General features: G+C 37.2%; 1 protein-coding gene across 2 annotated transcripts in view; it reads right to left on the bottom strand.

The window, feature by feature from the left end:
* The window catches only part of PTPN2 (protein tyrosine phosphatase non-receptor type 2), an 86,071-nt gene that overhangs the window by 49,550 nt on the left and 14,200 nt on the right, over nt 1-22,321 (bottom strand). For both annotated transcript variants that reach the window (XM_055324231.1, XM_055324230.1), the window contains exon 2: nt 12,193-12,283. In XM_055324231.1, coding sequence (XP_055180206.1) covers nt 12,193-12,283 — 91 coding nt within the window. The remainder of the gene's footprint in view (nt 1-12,192; nt 12,284-22,321) is intronic.

A 22,321-nucleotide genomic window follows, 5' to 3' on the forward strand; every position in this document is an offset into this window, starting at 1 on the left:
CTCCTCTTGTATTAATAACTATTTTATGTAAGGGTTTTTTAAGACTATGTAAATCTTCTGTTCCTCATCAGCATTTTACCCACTGAGTTTACCATCTATTTCAACATTTATTACTTGCCAACCTAAGGTAGATCTTTCCTTTCTCCCCATGTATTTATTCATATTTCTTTATACTAGTGCAAATTCATGGATTCCTATTTTATTCAGTAGGTTATAACTATTATTAATTTCAAATGTTCAAATCAACACCAGATTTGGAGCATGAGCTTTCAAGATGGTTTCTGTGTCCTTTTTGACATAGCCTCATCATTTCTTGATCAACCTTACCTTCTGGGACTACAAGATATTCCAGGCTACTCTTATACTCTCCCTGCCCCACCCCTGGAATCAGTAATTTCTTCAAGGAGCCCTGTTTCCTCTAAGTGGAGAATGAAATTTAGATATGAAAAGCTAGGCATGCCCAATACTAAGAAGGTGTCATTATTCCCAAGGCTTCTCAGGAGTCAGGGCTAGGAAATATAAGCACACATACATTTCTATGTATCTGTATATCCATATTCACTGAAAACCATGAGTTCATACACTGATACAGTAATTCTAGTCTAACATCACAGGGTTCACTCCGCCTTTCCTCCATTCTTCAAACATGCCCTCCTCTTATCTACATGCCTTCCACATGCTGGTCCCCAATTCCAAGGGCTTTTAGGCTTAATTATTCAGAGGAGAGAGGAGAGGCTTAATGAAGTCTTTAATACTTCCTTTACTATCCTACTATTAGAGGTAACAGGAACTATATATAATTTTTTAAATATCAATAATGCCCTAGCTGAAATATATAACAAAATAAATGGAAAATAGTTTACAATAAGATAATATCTAGTTTAATATATATAAATAGTTGAGTAGAAATACACTAGAAGAAAAAAGCCCCCACAAATTTCCAAAATGTCTCTTAGGGAATGGTAAATACCCTTGTTGAATGAAAGTCACTCCTCTACAGAGTATATGTAATAAATTAAATTATAAGGCAGTAAGATTAGTGCCTAAGTATAGAAATAAAGTGCTATAGAAACAAACTAGTAACTTCTAGCGAGTGCCTCTCAGAGGAGTGACACCTATGTCTTGAAGACTCAACAAAACTTTACTGGGGGGGCAGGTAGTCCAGTTTAAAAAAGGGGGGGGCAGTCCCAGTGACCCAGCAGTTTTAGCACCACCTTTGGCCCAGGGCATGATCCTGGAGACCCATGATCAAGTCCCATGTCGGGCTCTGTGCACAGAGCCTGCTTCTCTCTCTCTCTCTCTCTCATGAATAAATAAAATCTTTAAAATAAATAAATAAATAAATAAAAATTAAATAAAAAAAGGCGGCACCTGTTAAGGAATCAACAGTGTAAGATGAGAAAAAGGTAAATGGATGAAGAAAGTGAGGAAGAGACAAGGAATGGGGCAAGAAGTAAAGCATACAAGAGGTATTTCAAAAATAATTAACCAACGTTCTATAGGTCAAAAAGCTGGTGACCTGAAATTCACCAACAGTGTTATCCATTCATGAACTGCAGTTCTATTGTTCAAGCTTAACAGAGGACAACACATCCCTTACCGTATGAATTTCAGATATCTGAAGTCAGCTATCATGTTGTTCAGTATAAGTTTTCTTTCCCCATCTAATCAATTCTAGCTTCTTCACTATGAATTGTGTTTTTTAAAGATTTTATTTACTTATTCATGAGACATACAGAGTGAGGCAGAGACATAGGCAGAGGGAGAAGTATGCTCCCTGAGGGGAGCCCAATGAGGGACTCGACCCCAGGGACCCCAACCTGAGCCAAAGTCAGATGCTCAACCACTGAGCCACCCAGGTGCTCCAAGAATTCTAATTCTTATTTCTTGGATCCACTCCAGTGCATCAATGATCTGTAGAAATAAACTATTAAAATATCTTTGATTTAGAATGGATAAAAATTGAAGATTAAAAACATAACAAAATTAAAAAGAGAACCAAAGGTCAAAGTCCTAACATATAATGAGAAAACCTTTAAGCAAAAAAGTTGACAATAGAATGGTTTGAAAATGTGAAGTGCATTTGGTCTTTATTTTTAAAGCTTAGATGGGATAAGGGAGAATGTTAGCAAATATTTACATAAGAGTTACTATAAAATTTAAGTTATATCTATACATGTTCTGATTACTATTATACAACAGCTTTTATCTAAATTTGATTACTAAGAAAGATGACAGATGCCTGTCATGTATAAAGGTCTGTTTTAATAATTCAAAGGTCTTTTGTCTTCTTATTCTGAGACTACCAAAATGTTTCTTCATAATTCTTTGACTTGTCTGTACATTTTCTGGATTATGAAGTAAATAGTGATGGTTTTAAAACATGTCCACAATTCTTTGATAATTCTTCCATCTAATGGTGGAGCATCAATCTCCTCTCCTAGAACCTGAATGGCCACTAATGAAAAGAATGTGATGGAATGATGAGACTTCTAAATTTAGGTGGTACAAGGCATTTCAGTTCCCAGATGGCTCCTTCAGGACACTCACTCCTAAAACCCAGCTACTCTTTGCAAGAAGTCCAGGTCACATGGTCATGCCCTATGTAGGTGTTCCAGCTGACAGCCCATAACCGAGTGAGAAGGCCTCGGCTATCATCTGAACTATAACTGCATGCAAGACCCTGAGCAAGAATCTCCTGAGTCCAATTAACCCCCAATTTTGCACTGATGAAAAATGACTGCTATGGTTTTAAGGCACTGTTTTGGGGTGGTTTGTTATATAGCATCAAATAAAATGGTAGCTTTGTTTCTTTTTTTCCAATCTGTATGCCTTTTATTTCTTATTCTTTTTTTTTCTTTAGTGGCTAGGACCTAAAGCATGATGTTAAGTAGATGTAGTGAGAGTGGGCATCCTTGTCTTGTTCTTCATTTTGTAAAAAAAAAAAAAAAAAAAGTTTCTAACTTGTTATCATTCAGACTTAAGTTATTATAGGTGTCTCTTAAGTAGCTAATATTAGGTCTTTCCAGTTTGCTATGTGCTTTGTTTTTAATCATGAGCAAGCACTGACTTTAAATAATCTTTCTGCATCTACTGAAATATTCATATGACTTTTTCTCCTTTACCTCATTACTGTGGTGAACCAACATCTTTAAGATTTTCTAACGTTAAAAAAAAAAAAAAGATTTGCTAATGTTAAGCCACCCTTTTATTCCTAAAATAAACTTACAGACTGCTATATTCAGTCTGCTAATCTTTGCATCTATATTCGTGAGGGAAATACGCCTGTAACTTTTAGTGTTATTATTAAACTTTTCAGGTTTGGTTATTCAAGTTCTGTAACAAGTTCACAGAAAGAACTAGGCCTTTTTCTTAGCACATTAATTTTTATCATTCTGTTTTAATATATTTAAGACAACATTTTTTTTTTAAAGATTTCCTTATTTATTTTACAAAGAAACTGCATGTGAGTGAGCAACGGGAGTGGCAGAGGGAGAGAGAATCCTGAAGCAGACTCCTCACTGAGCGCAGAGCCCGATGCAGGGTTTGATCCCGGGACCTAAGATTATGACCTGAGCCAAAATCAAGAGTCAGACAAGACACTTAACTGACTGAGCTACTCAGGAACCCCAAGACAACATATTTTCTTTGCATTACTGTTTTTGCTGTTTTACAAAAGTTTTGGTAAGTAGTATTTTATGTACTGCTCACTTTTAAGCATTTTAAAGTTTCCACTATGATTTCTTCTTGACCCATAAATTACTTAGAAATCTTTAAATCTCCAAATTTATGTGAACTTTTGCCTTTTTATTAATAATCTATAATTTAATTGCATTCTGGTCAAAGAACATGGCCTATAAGACAGCAATTCCTAAATTGTTAAGATTTACTTTACAGCCAATTGGATGGTCCATTTTTTATAAATATTCCAAAGTCCTAGAAGAAAATGTATTCTCTAATTGTTGGACGTAAGGTTCTATATATTTTTCTTATTAAAATAAGCTTGGGGATCCCTGGGTAGCTCAGCAGTTTAGGGCCTGCCTTTGGCCCAGGGTGTGATCCTGGAGTCCCAGGATCCAGTCCCGCGTCAGGCTCCCAGCATGAAGCCTACTTCTCCCTCTGCCTGTGTCTCTGCCTCTCTCTCCCTCTCATAAATAAATATTTTAAAAAATATAAAAAATTAATAAAAAATTAAATAAGCTTAATTATGTGGCTGATCTTCTAGTTCTTTACCAATATTCTGTCTTACTAAAAGGCCATAAACATAGAAGTGTTGATTTCTTCCTGTAATTCTATTGAGTTTTGGTTAACATACCTTGAGGCTATTTTATTGAGTTCAATTTGCCAACATATAGCATAACACTCAGTGACCCTGAGGCTATCTTATTGTTATACAAATACATTTATTATACAAATCTTAGAGCTAATACTGACATTTTCATTTAGAGTAGCTATGCCATTTGCTGAGATTTCTTTTTTTAGGGAATGGTGAGGTGAAGGAGGTCTGGAATTCTTACTTCCTCCCCACTTAGTAATTTTTTTATTTTTTTTTAAATTTTTACGTAAGACTTTATTTATTTGAGAGAGTGTGCATGTATATGGGGGGGGGGGCAGAGAGAGAATCTCATGCAGACCTCTCAATGAGCAGGGAACCAGCCAGACATGGGGCTTGATCTCATGACCCTGAGACTATGATCTGAGCCGAAATCGAGTCAGACGTTTAACTGATGGTGCCACCCAGGCACCCCACACCTGGTAATTTTTAAAAAAGTATGTTTATTGAAAATCTTGTTTTGCAGCAGTAAGGGGCTATGGACTATCTAATCTGCCATACTACTAGAATCAAAAGTCTCTGTGTCACCTTCCTTTAAAAACTAACAGTTTGACATGAATGAACCTTGAGGATATTATGTTAAGTGAAATAAGCCTGTCATAAAAAGACACATACTGCATGATTCTACTTACATGAAGTATCTGAAGTAATCAAACTCATAAACAGAAAGTAGAATAGTGGTTGCCAGGGGCTAGAGGGGAAATGTATGTTTGCTGTTGTTCAATAGGTAGTTTTAGTCACGCAGATGAAAAGATCAGTTGTACAATAACATGCATATAGTTAACACTATATCAATGTACATATAAAAATTGTTAAGAGGGTAAAATTTATATGTGTTTTTTTAACCACAATTAAAAAAAAAAAAGCAACAAACTGTTTCAGGGTCAGTAAAAACAATGACAGTTCACTAAGTCTTGCTGACAACTCCTTTTAGACCAAACACAAGATTTCCAGAATTTCTACCTGTCAGGCAAAAAGTAAGGAAAATTTCAAAATTAGCAGATTAGCAGTAGTCTCTAGTAGTATAAATTCAATTCTCGAAGTGATTATTAAGATCTTTTACTCTCTTCTCAACCAACCAAGTTCTTGCTTATCTCTTTCACAATTGTCTCACAACTGAGACAATGGAGGTTATCTTTTGGTCATGGCAATTATAGGAACATTGTGGACTTCCTCAAGTTCTTTCTGTTTCAAAATATCCCCATTTGATTATGTTTCTCATATTCACTCCTCCAAATGTAGTTTCTATATGTTAATCTTAGGACTGGTGCTGAGCTGGGTACATAAGGATCATGTAAGGAAACTGTTTAAAAACACAGATTTCCAGACCTACTGAATCAAAATCAAGAAAAAAATCTGAGACTCATAAAAAATAATTTATGTCCAGTTTCCCTTTAACTAGCTGGTTATCATATATTTTCTTAAAAGCCATCCCTAACTCCCTAGACACAGATCCACCAATACATGCTCCTATCTCATGATACATATACAGCACAATGGGCCTGTATCTCCCTCACTACACTGTGAATTATCAGAGGGCAGGATACATATATTCACAGTATTCTCAGTGCATAGCATAGTGTCAGTCAGCTATACAGCTGGTTTTCAATACACATGTTCTGAACCAAACCAACAATGCTAAGTATTATGTATGGAAATACATTTTTAAATGATACAATGACTATCAATAACGAAAGGTGTATCTACATCATCTGGGGAGTGTTTAAAAAATATACATTCCTGGGTCTGTCTAGACTTAATGAGAGCTATCATCTCCATGACCTCCTCCACTAACACCCAAGGGGAAGTGGTCATGGAGATATTTGGAAGAGGATTTTGACTTACATGCTCCAAAAAGGGAATGATACATTTTTAGACACTGAGTTATTAGTAACTGGTCACATTTGGGGGTGCCTGGCTGGCTCAGACAGAGGAGCATGTGATGCTTGATCTCATGGTTTTGAGTTCAATTGAGCCCCATAATAGAATGTAGAGATTACTTAAAAATAAAAATTTTAAGGGATCTGGGTGGCTCAGTGGTTGAGCATCTGTCTGTCTTCGGCTCAGGTTGTGATCCCGGGTCCAGGGATTGAGTCCTGCATCAGGCTCCCCACAGAGAAGCCTATTCTCCCTCTATCTATGTCTCTGCCTCTCTGTGTGTCTCTCATGAATAAATAAATAAATAAAATCTTTTAAAAAATAACAAAATAAAATCTTTAAAAAAAAAATCTTAGAAACTGGTCAGATTGGGAGAACTCTAAGTGATTCAGTTTTACCAAAATCAGTAATGTAAGAAAATGGGTAGAAAAAATCTGAGTATGTGAAGGATCAGTCCCCAAAAGATCTTGTGTGATAATGATACAGAACTAATTTCTCATAAAACTTATGGAATGCTACTGGAGGGGAGAGTGAATACAGACATGCTTTTTACAAAGATTATCCTGGATACCATATGGTGAACAGACTGAAGTAGGAACAGAATGTAGACAAGGCAACTAGTTAAGAGGCTACTATAAAAATCCAGAAGAGGAAGAGTAAGGGCCTGAACCAAGCCAGTACTAACAGAATGAAGAAGAGATTTAAAACACATTGTGGGGGGATCCCTGGCTGGCTCAGCGGTTTAGTCCCTGCCTTCAGCCCAGGGCGTGATCCTGGAGTCCTGGGATCGAGTCCCAAATCAACTTCCTTGCATGGAGCCTGATTCTCCCTCACCTGTGTCTCTGCTTCTCTCTGTGTGTTTCTCAATAAATAAAATCTTTAAAAAAATTTAAAATCAAAAAAATAAAACACATTGCGGGGACGCCTGGGTAGCTCAGTCTGTTGAATGTCTGACTCTTCACTTCAGCTCAGGTCATGATCTCAGGGTTGTGAGACTGAGCCTTATGTCAGAGGTTCTCTCTCCCTCTCCCTCTGCTCCTCCTCACCCTACCTCCCTCTCAGTGCACACACACTCTCTTCTTCTCAAGAAAAAGAAAAATTAATTTAAAAAATAAAATATTATGGAAATGGAATTATAATTACTTAGTTATCAAGTAGATACGGGAGCTGAATAGGAGAGGAGTCTGAGTTTCTAGCTGCAGCAAATGTGTCAATAGTAATACCATTTATGAACATTGCAATAAAACAAAAAGCAGGTCTCAGGGTCAGGATCAATGGACTACGTTGGGAGCAATGCTAACTCAGTATCTAGACATACTGAGTCTGAGGCAGCTACAGAACATCCACACAGAGATGAGTGCTTTGCATAAATGGATCTATAGCTAAAAGGAGATCTAGGCTACAGATGAAATTTAGAGTGACAAGCAGATGGTAACCAAACCCACAGAAGATGAGACCATTCTTCACACAAGTGTTAGAGTAAGAAGGAAGGGGAGACAGAACCCTGAAGAACATAGTCAACTGAGGAACAGAAGTTCTGAAAATGCCTGACTAGCCAGAGAAATAATAGCAAAATTTTAAAAAAAATACAGTGTTAGGGAAGCAAGGCAGAGTCAACAATGTCAAAAGTCATAGAGGGATAAGAAAATAAACCAATGGAAAGTCCCTCACTGCATTTGAAAACTAGAAAGCTTGAAAATAGTACTTAAGAATAAAGGTTTCAGTGGGGAGGCTGGGGTAGAACCATGGGCTAAAGAATGTACATGTGTTGAGGTTGGAGAGACAAATAATATGGTGTCTTTTTTTTTTTTCAGACTGTGTGTGCACACAGGTGTGCATGTGCTCGTACCCACACAGGTAACAGAGTAAGTGGAGCTGAGATGGGATACAATGGTTGAGATGAGAAGAGGCTGAAGCACATTTACATAGTAAGGGAAAGGAGCTACAGGAAAGAGGTTGAAGACAGAGTAATAGTGGTGTTGATGGTGAATGAGGTCTCTGAGGAGGAATGAGGCATCAGGATATAAACCTAGGACATGAGGGAGAAGGGTTTTTTTTCCCCCTGGGACTTCATGAAAAGAGGAGTGAAAAGAGAAGTAAGTTTCTGGGTGGTAGAACATGAAGTTGAAGAGTTATTTCTGAATTTTTAAAATGTTTCTCTGCAGAATTAAAGGCGGATCACATTCTACAAGTGGTGGGCATGGAGGTGGGTTGAGAGCTGGTTTCCCGGGGGACATGGGGCAGTGGGAGTGACAAGGGCATGTAGGAAGACAGTAAAACACCCCCAGGTCTAGTCAGTGCACAAGCCCACCCAAGGTACACTCATGAACCCCAAGGTTACAGAAACTAAACGACTATCTGACACTAGGTTTCATAGGCGAGGGAGAATTAAAGAGCCACAGAGATTATTTTCCTAACATATCAGAACAGCAAGAAAGTCATTAAGTAATAAGTAAAGTGGAGAAGGAAGTAATGTACTGTAATAAATGAAAAAGTCAACAAACTAAAGATCCTGATGAAGTCAAAGGGCTGGGAAAACAGAGAGTAGCCCTCAAGGTAGCAGCATTTAAGACTTCCGGTTGAGAGCTAAAGAGGTCCAGAACTGTAAGGCTAAGGCATCATATGGTCCCTTCTCAGAGACACAATCCCATCTAGAAACAAAGAAAGAGGTACTGAGAGAAGAGGGCAAAGAGGAAGATAACGAATGGCTCGTCAGCATTCAAGCCGTCAGCAAACCTGGGAGAGGTGGCTACCACGCAGGGACTATGAAGTCAGGTAAGGACAGATACAAGATTGGTAATGTGACATGTCTGGATGGCACAAGCCTCAGAGCAGATCGTTTTAATTTGCAAGTTGGAGAATAAGGGCCTAGTTTAGGAAACTCTGGTTACATGGGAAGCAAAAATAAGTAGCTTCTACCTCAGAGAGACAGAAAGGTATTTTACTCAGAGAAGAGCCAGGCTTCAAGGAGGTGTAGGGGAGAGGGTTAGCTGAGTGGCATGCTCACAGCAGAAGGCAGCTCCAGGGGATGTCATAGATACAGTGGCCAGAAAGACAGCAGAGGGGCACTGAATCACATCTTCTCTGAGGAAGAAACGTCTCTTCCTAATACTAGGTACCTACACAAAGCAAATGACTCCCTTCCTGAGAAGACACACAGAAAAAAAAGCTCAAGCTAGTGAGGTTGGAGGTGGAGTTAGTAAGTACACCAGTAAGTAAATCAAGCTCTCCTTGCAGTCCAACAAGCAGTTGAGTACATGAGTCTAACATGTAAGAGAAAAATCACAAGAGTTTCATTGACGTGTTTACATACTTGAGACAGATTTAAGTTGCAAATGTATTACTTTTAAGTGTCTCAGTTCCAATTTTTAACAATTCCTCCATTTAGATCAATTCTCAAACTAATGAGAGGGTTCAAACACAGTTTATCACATCCAAAGATTGCAATTACAACAGATGTATGTAAAAATCAAAGGCAACTCGTGGCTTGGCACAGGAAGATAGGAGGGATCTCGTGGCAGAGCTATTCCACTGGTCTGTATCCAAACTGTGGTGGAGACCCCAGACTCTACCATGTAACACAGCTGAGCAGAACTGAACGCAGCCACAAATGAGTGTAGGTGACACCAGGGAGATCTGGATGGATGGCATCCATGTCGATTTCCTGGTTGCAATTATGCAAGATGTTACAACCAGGGAAAACCAGGGGAAGGGTATGCAGGATCTTTGAGTGCTATTTTTCACAAATGCATACAAATCTACAATTATCAAAATAAGAAGCTTGGGTTTTTTTAATTAGAGGCAACAAAGCAAGGTGTACCACTGGAACAGTCTTTAAAATTCATGGTAAACACTAGAGATTAGTGTTCTAGCTCAATGATACTCAACAGAAATTTGAGAGGGTGAAGGGGCACCTACACGTTAGAACCTCTGCCCACACCACCCCCATTCCCTGCACACACCCCCAGAATTGTTGCCATGGTGAGCCAGGTTTCAGAGGAAGCTTGTCATATCTTCAAATGTGCTGCAAGTGAAGAACAATAGAAAACCACTCTCCGCTGTGACTTATCTTTACAAACACCACTAATTGGTAAAGAAAACATGTCAGAGGAACATAATATTCAGTAAGTAATTTAAAATAAACATGAAATATTTTAAGAGATTACTTCTCTTTTTTTTTTTAATAAGCATTTTTTTAAATTTATTTATTCAGAGAGAGAGAGAGACTGAGAGGCAGAGACACAGGTAGAGGGAGAAGCGGGCTCCATGCAGGGAGCCTGATGCGGGACTCGATCCTGGGTCTCCAGGATCAGACCCCGGGCTGCAGGCGGCGCTAAACCGCTGCGCCAAACCGCTGCGCCACCGGGGGTGCCCAGGAGATTACTTCTCAAAAGTAGTCTCAAATCTCTGATTTGCCCAAAATCAGCCAATACACTTTTCATGAAAATGTACTTGGGCAACAGAAAAACAAACATTTTGTTTTTTTAAGAAAGGAAGTACGGACCTTTTCCCCAGCAATTAGATTTTCAGTGGTATATCCATAGCCTCCTAACAAGGAATACAACATAAATAAGGGTATATACTCTTTGGCCTTGAGTAGAGTGAGCTTATTCAGCCTACATAGGAGGCCTCAGCATACTAGCACCATACCTCATCAACTAGAGGAAAAGAGCTACACACAAGCAGGAACCAAAATTAGTACTTTTTTTAAACGTTCCTACTAACAAGCAGCCCTAAAGAAAACACCTATGCCCACTAAAATCAAATATGGGATAACACTGTGGAATAGTAAGGCAGCCTAATTTAGTATTTGAACGAATGGTTATCAATCAGAACAAAAAATAAAATCACCTCAGGATAAACACATTTTTAAAACCACATGTATTGGAACCCAAATGTCCAACCACAAAGGAACCATTACATAAAAGAATGGCATATCCAAAGACACTGAAAGACTTATGACAGGAAAAGGCTTACAACATATTGTGAGGTAGGAAAAGAGCCACAATTTTAATACGTGAAGGATTCTAATCTCAAATTTAAAAGAACGTGTGTAGGAGCACCTGGGTGGCTCAGTCAGTTAAGCATCTGACTCTTGGTTTCAGTTCAGGTCATGATCTCAAGATCAAGAGACTGAGCCCCACGTCAGGCTCAGCGATCAGCATGGAGCCTGCCTGAAATTTTCTCCCTCTCCCACCCCTTCTGCTCACATGCACACTCACACTCTCTCTCAAATAAATAAATATTTTAAAAATAAAAATTAATAAAAGTATGTATGTATGTTTATTCAGGAAAAAAATACAAAAAGAATATAAATCCAAAAGTTTTACATTTCTTTTTAAATCATGAAGCTTTTCCCTTTACACATTTCTGTTTTAAGTTTTCTACACTAAGCAAATACTACTCTTATAATTTGGGGGAAAAAAGCAAACTAACTAACATTTTAAGCAATATTTAAAAGGTTATGGAACAATAAGAAAATATACATATATACACATACACACATGTGATAATTATTTTAAAGAAAAAAATTATGCATAAGATAAAAAAGTTAGTAGGACATACACAAAAATAATGGTGACTGTGTTTGAAGGATGCAAAAATTATGAGCAATTTTCTTTCCTTTTTACTATGTAGTAGAAGTTTTTCTTTAAAGAACATGTATTGGGACCCCCTGGGTGGCTCAGCGGTTGGGCGTCTGCCTTTGGCTCATGGTGTGATCCCGGGGTTCAGAGATTGAGTTCCACATAGGGCTCCCTGTGAGGAACTTGCTTTTCCCTCTCCCTGTGTCTCTGCCTCCCTCTCTCTGTGTCTCTCATGAATAAATATTTTTAAAAAAATAAAATAAAGAACATGTATTATGTTAATATGAAGAAAACCACTGTACTTAACCCTGATCCCAAACCTTCTTTTTCATTGTATCCTGACTCCTAAAACAAATCAACAAACATACACATGCACACAAACCCACAAGTACTTACATGGGCTTACATCTCTGTATCTGTTTCGATTTCTGTTTTCTGGAAACTTGGCCACTCTATGAGGATAGTCATGGGACTCATTGCGAATTTCCTTAAAATAACAAAAATATATTTTAACATTCCTCTTAAATTGTATATAGCAAAACAGATATTTTCCCAGCCAGTATAAAGTAACATTTATCAAGCACTGATGATATGCCAAGTACAACACAGAACTCATTTTCAACATTATCTCATTCAGTTCTTACAACACCAACAGGAACAATTATCATCCCTGGTTATATGTGAGGGATGACAGGCTTTGAGAGGTTAAACAACCTGCCAAAGTTCACAAAGCCAGGAAAGTGGCAGGACCCAGGACTCCACAGACGTCCTTCAGGCACCAGAGTCTCTGCTCTTGAGGTATTTATATACTGACAAGCAATATTCAACCCCTACAAGCAACATTAAACACTATATGTAACACAAAACTAATGCAATGGAGGTGTATCTAACGCTAACATCATACTCAGATTCTCACTAAACTCTCAGTAATATCCACCTCTATTTTGGAGTTTCCATCTTAAAACTTTCATCTATTTCTTCATCTTCGTGCCATTATTACTGTTACTTTGAGTCCAGAAATATCCTCAAATTTTATTTCTAGAGCCTTAAACAGCAGCCATTACTAAGCCAGAAGCTCATTCTAGGACCCTTACAGTTCTCTGCATTCCACTATATAAGAAATTCCATAAGTGCACTAAGCACTCAGCTATTTGGTGTATGTTTTTTTCACCCAAATAGAACATATTATTTTGAGAATTCAGGTAAAAACAGAAACATTAAAAAATATTTGCATTAACAGTAAAAATTAATTGGGTTTTGGCTCACACTATCACATATAAGAAAAAGCACCACTTTTCAAAAGTGAGGCACCACTCAATTGTATAAATTAAGCATAAATAAATCATTCAAGTCACTTCTTGACAAATGCCCCTACTATTGGTTCCTCATGCTTGTATGTCACCAACCTCAGAACAGGTTAACTTTCTAGCCTGTATTTTCGTCCACGGTTTAAGATGCAAAGAGTAGGGAACACAGCCTTTCAGGGGGAGGAATCTCAGTCACACTGTGCATACAAAGAGCATGTGGAACATAACTTATTGTTGGTACAGCCACTTTGGAAAATGCAATCTGCCACACACACAATCAGAAACACATACTACATATTCGCTACAACTGTTGCTACTGACTTTTTTTTAAATATTTATTCATTTATGATAGACATAGACATGGGGGGGGGCAGAGACACAGGAGGAGGGAAAAGCAGGCTCCATGCCAGGAGCCCGACGTGGGACTCGATCCCGGATCTACAGGATCGCGTCCTGGGCCAAAGGCAGGCGCTAAACCGCTGAGCCACCCAGGGATCCCCTGCTACTGACTTTTTAATGCTTCCTTCTCATCCAGCAATCTCATTGAGCTCTCTAATTTTTTGGAGTGGCTCTGAATTTCTCAATACTATCAAATAGTGGTAATTCTGTCTCTTCCCTATCCTTCAGATTTCTTATTTATTAATATCTCATTTCTTTTTCTTATCTAACTCCATTGGCTAAGATTGCCTATTCAATAGTAAGTAGATATTTTTCCCCCTGATTTTAAAACAACTGTCCCTAAGCGTAATACCTGCTTTGGGTTTCTGGTTAATACTCTTCAAGTTAAAAGGGTTCTCTTCAATCTCTAGTTGGGTAAACATTTTTTATGAGTGGGTGTTCAATTTTATTGAATGTTTCCCCTGCATTTATGGAAGTGATCATATAGCTGTTCACCTTTACTCTGGTAATGTGCTGAATTACAATTTACACATTTTCACTTGGTAATATGCCTTTAAGGCTCCTCCATGTCTTTTCATGGCTCGATAGCTCATTTCTTTTTAGTGCTGAATAATATCCCATTGTCTGGATGAACCACCATTATTTTACATAAGATGTACATCTATGTTTTTAAGGTAAACTGACCTTCAATTTTCTATTTTTATATGATTTATTCAGTTTTAGTATGAAACTTATATAGCCTCATATAATAATGTGGACAGAAATACTATCTTTCAGTTTCAAATACTTTTCCACGAAAGCATATTATAACAAATAATTGTAATTAGCCGAAAACATGAAAAAGTGTTAACTATTAACTACACATTAATTAGGTAAGTTTTTAAACATTAAATAATAAATGTTATATGTAAAACTAAACACATTCAGTTCTAGGCTTAAAGTTATTTGCATAACCTCAAACACTTTATAGAGCTGAAACACTATAAATTTTATATTTCAAGTTAGTAACTGATAGAAAAATGTTACCTTAAAATAATACAAAAACAGTTTTCTGTTAATGACTTTTCTGTATCAAGTGTAGAGAAAATACATTGGCCAGAATAAAAGATTCTGATAACACTATGCAGATGAGAATAAAGTATTCTCATACATTACTGCAGAATGTAAACAGATACAATGGTTGAGAATGATTTATTAAGATCATAAATCTGACCTACCAATTTTATCTACTAGGAATTTGTATCCCATAGCCACACACCTGCGTGCAAAGATTTATGCATAGTGAAAAAAGCACAAAAGAATATGCTCCTATGACAGGGAGGGAACAATCCACTCAAACATAAATATGTCTAGCATACAGTGAGTAATTCTAGAAGGGATGAGAAATTAGTAACTTTTGATGGAAGGCTGAACATCTAGGGAAGGGTACAGATTTATGTAACTAAAATGTGTTTTCATTATGAAATATTTCAAACAGAAAAATATACATATCACACTGCTACCATCAGTGACATTAAACATTTATTGCCACTTTTGAATATCTGCTTCAGATCTTCTATTTTTTTTTTAAATTTATTTTAGAGAGAGAGTGTGCACAGCAGAGTGGGCAAAGGGGAGAGGGAGAATCTTAAGCAGACTCCATCCACACTGACCATGGAGTTGTCATGGGGCTCGATCCCATGAAACTAAAATCGTGACCTGAGCAAAAATCAAGAGTCAGATGCTCAACCAACTGAGCCACCCCGGAGCTCTGAAATCTCTTTTTTAAGAAAAGGAATAAAACACATCATTGCAGCATTATTTATAAGAGCCAAGATGTGGACAACTTCAGTGCCCATTTATAGGGGAAAGGATAAAGATGATGTGACACACACACACACAAATGTAAAAGGCGAAAGATTTATACGATCTGAAGAGAAACCAGAGTATTCAAATGTAAATAAAACAATGAACTACTCAGCCAAAAACAAGAATGAAATTTTGCCATTTGTTACAGCATGGATGGGCCTTGAGATATGCTAAATGAAATAAATCACAGGAGAAAGACAAACACTGCATGATTCACTCACATGTGAAATCCAAAAACTACAAACAAAATAAAAGCAAATTCACATATACAGAAAACAAACTAGTGGTTACCTCTGGGGAAGGGGGCTTGAGAGTGGATGAAATGGGTGAAGGAGGACAAATGTATGGTAATGGATAGTCATTAGTCTTGTGGTGGCCATCACTCTGTCATGTATAAAGATGTCAAATATAAAGCTGTACACCTGAAACTTACACAACTAAAAAAAAAAAAAAAACCTCTACATATCAGATACAGCTAAATGCTCTCCCCTATCCTACCTCACTCTCTTTTTTTAAAAAAGATTTTATTTATTTATTTACTCATGAGAGACACACAGATAGAGAGGCAGAGACACAGGCAGAGGGAGAAGCAGGCTTGTCACAGGGAGCCCGATGCGGGACTCGATCCCCCAGACCAGGATCACGCCCTGAGCTGAAGGCAGAGGCTCAACCACTGAGCCACCCAGGTATCCCAGCCCCTCTCTCTTTCTAAAGTAACCTGCCCTTTTAACTCCTTTTATTGGACACTTTTTGTGCCATTTGGATTTCAAACCATATATTCATAGATTACTTTAAACTAGCTAAAACACTAATAAATACTAGTATTAATATCAGTTCTAATGCTATAGTTTTAAAAATCACATTGAAAAGCTGTTGCAACCCACAGAATGGGAGAAAATAGAAGTAAATCATTTATCTGATAAAGGACTGCTATCCAGATTATATACAACTCCAATTAAAAATTTTTTGAATGGGCAAAGAAGGTCCCTCTATTACACTAGCCCTTCTTCAATGCCTGTGTTATGCATAGACACCTATGTTCCACACTTAAGTGCATCTATCTCTCAGCTGCTGATTCCCATTTTTAAACTAAAGAAACACACTTATTTGTATATACCACAACAAGTCATTACTGACGTTGAAAAAAAATTTAAATAGGGTAGTCTCAAGTAACAGAGGTATCGAAGAGATTTTAATTTCCCAAACACCATAAAACAGCCAAGTTTGGGGGGGGGGTAAAGAAATACATTCATAACAAACACATTCTATTTTTTCACCAATAAAAAACCCCCCACAAAACTCTGTAAGAGTCCATTCTCTCAAATTTCCAATGTTTGTTCCTCTTTACCTTTAATTTCAGTGCATTTAAGAAGACCAGAACTCCCAATACATCTTTCCTTCACTGTGCAGGATTACAGTCAAGCTCAACAAAGAACCCCCAATACTTTAAAAAGTACCTCCAGAGGTCCATACTAGTTGCATATCCCAATATCCATTCTTTATTACTCAAATTTTCTAATTTTTACTTTCTAACTTTACTTTCTAACTTACAACCTGTTAGCCCAACTAACAACCTGTATTTTCCAGCCTCCCGTATAAGTAACAATGATCATGAGACAGTCCCAGGCAATGAGAACAAGCAGAAATCCCTGGACTGGGCTGCAGAAAAGCTTTTATCCAAAGGGCTGGCTCTGCTGACCTGTTGCTTCTCAATTCTGCCTGCCTTGATGTTGGGGGTGAAGGGTGAGAATGGGCACAATATATCCTGGGCCTACAAAAAGCACATTCTAAGGAAGGCTAAGCAGAAACAGAGGAAATGCAGTCTCATGGAGCCATAGTAACAACTCCGGACTCCTAGCTCCAGAATTTTCACTGTAGTAGAAAAATAAACCTCTATCTGTTATGTCAGCTACTGCCTGATGTTCCTCCTCATGCAGCTAAACATAGATCTCTAATACTCATGGTATGGCCAAATCTCAGTTAAATTAACTAGGTCTGACACTGAAGGAGTCATTTTCAAGAACACTCAATATACAAAAATAAATAATTTTATAAGTACTTTGTATAAACAATAAAACTCATGGTGTTTCTCAAAATGGAAATGGGAAAATCGGTGTTGAGTTATTCACTATGTTTGTATCGTATTTGGGAAAATCGGTCTCCATTGATGTTTGATGCTAAAACATTTCCCTCCTAAAGCAGAGACAACCCATAAACAGAGGCCCTAAAGACTAAAGATGTTTCCTGTCAGCACCAAAACCTGCAAATCCAAGATTTCTCAACCTCAGCACTACTGACATTTGAGGCTGGATAATTCTTCGTTGGGAGACTGTCTTGTGCACTACAGGATGTTTAGCAGCAGCAACACTGGCCTCTCTACTCATGAGATGTTGTAGCATCCCTCCTCCTGTGACAAAACTCTGTAGACATTGTCAAATTCCCATGGACAGCAAGATCTACCACAAATGCCCTATCAATCATTCAGTTGAAAACCACTGTTCTAATCTAATACCAACTCTTATCTAATTAATGCTAAATCTAAATGGGAAGGATCTTCTTTTAAAGAATAACAAAAAAAATTTTACATCCATTTTACAATTTTTGCTCAAAAAAGGTTTCAAATAATTGACTCGCTAGTTATTTCTCTTTTAGTGGCAATAATCCAAGATGTGGGTAACTCATGTACAAAGACCTCTTTTGTGGAGTTATTAATAATGTTGAAAGCTAGAAATAACCTGAATGTCCAATGACAGGGGAAAGACTAATTGAAAAAAATAATGTACATCCAACAGAATATCATGCAGCTGTTTAAAAGCCACAACTCTGAGATCATTACCCGAGAGGAAATCAAGAGTCAGATGCTTAGCTGACTGAGCCACTCATGTGCCTCAAATCCAACACATTTAAGTTTATTCTTAAATATTTAAAAATTTTTATTTTAACTGATTTTAACATGACTACACTTTTCTTCTCCTTTAATCAACGAGGATGAATTACAAAGTATTACACACCCTCATACTGACCATCTTTATATTCCCAGAATTTGGGAATGGTGTTCTATACTATATCTCTAGATACTGTCAATGACACATTAGAACTTAAGGACTATAACATAGATAAAATTAAACGGTCTATTTGGAAGGGGAGATGCGAACTCATTTACTTTTACCTTTCCTTTTATTCAATCAATCCTTCTAAAGCTTTGTTTCATTTTACTATTTTCAAGCTTGAATGAAATGCTTAGCCTATTAATATCCTTTTTTTCCCTTCTTGCTTTAAAGGCTGGCCAAATCCTGTTTAGAAAAGCATCATCTAGTTATTTTCTAGAGTCTCTAATGGCAGTACTGATTTATTCTTTCATCCAAAAATGATTTGTAACAGCTGCTGCTTTCCATATGTTATGCTTCTTTATTTCCTTTTCCCCATTTTTTCTGTATTATCAAGTTTTCTTTGTTCCTCTTTCCCTCTAGTAGTTTAAGGGGGAAAAAGTGTCATTTCTATCCTAGTGGGGATTAGTCTTAAAATTTTGTAAAAGCATGTTTGAAGTTTTATTTTCTACTAGTGTGAAAGCATCTATTAATAAATTCCCATCTGGTAAAATATCTATGGTACAATTATCATAGGTTTCACTTACCTCTTCCTATAGACCAATCTCCCATATTTTCTTGAAATAATCTAGAACTTTGAATCCATATTTTTTTACATTTTCAATTATTTCAAAACTATCATTTATAGTAAGGTTCACAACAATAATTATAATTATTTAGCATTAACTCTATATTTTACTTGGTTTCAATGCCCAAACCTACTTTCTATACTTATTTCTTTCAGCTCTTGAGTAATATTTTCTATTATCTTCTGGCATTCAATGTCAGAATGTGTTAAGTCTGATGCAAGTCTGACCGGTTCTTCTGTAAGATAACTTGTTTTTCTACCTTGCAAGGGCTTTTTCTTTTATTTTGAATATTTAGAAAATTCACCAGGACGCACCTAAATTTTTATTGTTTTTTTAAATATAGTCTTGGTGAGGACTTTGTGGTGCCTTTTAATCTTGAAATTAAAGATGTTCTTCAGCTCAGAGACATTCTTCCATTATTTCTCTGGTCACTGCTTCATCTCAAGGTCTGCTGTTCTCTCAGAACCATGTAACACAGAGGTTTGAGACTTTTACGTGTTTTAAATGTTTTCTCGTAATATTCACTTTAAATATCTTTTCCTGAATTCAGAGATTTTTCTCAAACTAACCTGGTATTTTCTGCACCATCTGTTTTGCTACTGAGTCTTAACTTTTTAAATAAGTATGTTTTTATAAGTTTAAGAATCCTTTTGTTCTGTTTGTTTTTATAACCTCCTCTTGTTTTGGGAAATGAATTCCAGTTTTCCCTATTTCTTATACTATTTCACATGCTCTAAATGGTCCAATTAGTCTCATCTTCTTGAGGTGCTGAATTTTTCAGCTGTAACATTTGTTCATCTTCACAGAAAAGTACGGGCATCAAGTCTTAACCAAGTTTTTGTGGATGCTCCCACTGCTTAATATCAAAATCCCCTAAATCTTGGAACTGGAAGAAGCTGGTTAAAAGATACAAACTTCCAGTTATAAGATAAATAAGTACTATGGAGGTAATGTACAACATGATGACTATAGCTGAACACTACTGTGTGATACGGAGAAAAGTTATTGAGAGTAAATCCTAAAGTTCTCATCATGTGTTGGGAGGCACAACATTCATATGAGTGTTCCTTCCTGTCTTTTTATTGTATTTATATGAGAAGATGGATGTTAGCAGAACGAACTGTGGTAATAATTTTATAATACATATAAATCAAGTCATCAAGCTGTATGCCTTAAACGTATACAGTGATGCATGTCAATCATTTATTAATAAAACTGAAAATCCTCTAAGTCTCAAACATATGGGGGTAAGACCCTTCTCTGATGCCAAGTAATAATGTAGATTTTTTTAAATCACTGCATTTTACTCATTTCAATGATAAATAAGAACAAAAAAGCTTCTACTGCATGGGATTAAGGACCTGAAGAATTATATGCATTTCTCATTATTTATCATTATTCTTGTCAATGTTCACTGCTATTTGTACAACTGTGTCTAACAACTGTTTTTGGAATCAGGCCTCAGAATTTTCCTTAAGACTATCAAGGAGCCAGTGCTGTAAGAAAAGTACACTCATATTTAAAATAAACACAGAAGGGGGGATCCCTGGGTGGTGCAGCGGTTTGGCGCCTGCCTTTGGCCCAGGGCGCGATCCTGGAGACCCGGGATCGAATCCCACATCGGGCTTCCGGTGCATGGAGCCTGCTTCTCCCTCTGCCTGTGTCTCTGCCTCTCTCTCTCTCTCTCTGTGACTATCATAAATAAATAAAAATTAAAAAAAAAACAAAATAAAATAAACACAGAAGGTGGATTTATTTTCACCTGGGGGAGTAAGGGGCACAGTACATTAACAGACCTAAAAGATAACCAGGAGGGGTGCCCAGCTGGTTCAGTTGGAGAAGCATGAGACTCTTGATCTTGGGGTTGCAAGTTCGAGCCCCACATTGGGTATAAAGATTACTTACAATAAGAAAAAGCTTTAAAAAAAAAAAAAAAGAATGACCAGGGCTATGCCATGTAAACAAGAATGACAGATCTAAGCAAAAAAAACAGCTTATGCAAAGATGTGAAAGTACATTTAAAAAGACAAATGAAAAAATAAACATGAACAAATGGAAGAATGAATAACTGATGTCTTAAAAGAAGTGTAAGCATCCCGATGTTTATAGCAGCAATGTTCACAATAGTCAAACTGTGGAAGGAGCCTCGGTGTCCATCGAAAGATGAATGGATCAAGAAGCTATGTATACAATGGAACATTACTCAACCATTAGAAACGACAAATACCCACCATTTGCTTCGATGTGGATGGAACTGGAGGGTATTATGCTGAGTGAAATAAGCCAATCCGAGAAGGACAAACATTATATGGTCTCATTCACTTGGGGAATGTAAAAAATAGTGAAAGGGAATAAAGGGGAAAGGAGAAAAAATGAGTGGGAAATATCAGAAAGGGAGACAGAACATGAGAGACTCCTAACTCTGGGAAATGAACAAGGGGTGGTAGAAAGGGAAGTGGGCGGGGGGTGGGGGTGACTGGGTGACGGGCACTGAGGGAGGCACTTGATGGGATGAGCACTGGGTGTTACTCTATGTGTTGGCAAATTGAACACCAAAAAAAAAAAAAAAAAAAGAAGTGTAAGCAGCACAAAACTTATGGTGGACAAGAGAGGACAATCCAAGAAATGAAGATGAACAGGTGCAGAGAGGTCAGATTATATAGGCAATTATTCATGTTTCATTTACCCAATACACACACAGTAATTCTGCAAACTATAAAGATGGTACTCTACGGCCATACCACTGTGAACACACTCGATCTCATCTGATCTTGGAAGCTAATGATGGTATTCTAAATAGCAGGAAGAGGGAGGAAAGAGGGATGAGATACTCAGCAAACAGACAAAAGCTGGTAGTTATTTAGAAAAAAGTTGGTCAGGAACAAGACAAGGATTCCCAGTTTAATCACTTCTTTTTTTTTTTAAAGATTTTATTTATTTTAAAGATTTTATTTTTAAGTAATCTCCATACCCAACATGGGGTTCAAATTCACAACCCCAAGATCAAAAATCACACACTACCAACTGAGCCAGCCCGGCATCCCACGCTTTTACCACTTCTATTCAACAGAGTCCTGAAATTTCAGCCAGAGCAGCTGGGCTATAATACATAAATAGGAATCCAAACTGGAAAGGAAGTTGTTAAACTATCTCTATTCACAAATGACATGATCTTATATGTAGAAAATCCTAAAGAACCTACACACAAAAAACTGTTGGAGCTAATAAATTCAGCAAAGCCGCAAAACACAAAATTAACACACAAAAATCAGTATTTCTATACACGAGCAGTAAC

The sequence above is a fragment of the Nyctereutes procyonoides genome, unplaced genomic scaffold (assembly GCF_905146905.1).
Source record: "Nyctereutes procyonoides isolate TBG_1078 unplaced genomic scaffold, NYPRO_anot_genome, whole genome shotgun sequence".
NCBI lineage: Eukaryota > Metazoa > Chordata > Mammalia > Carnivora > Canidae > Nyctereutes > Nyctereutes procyonoides.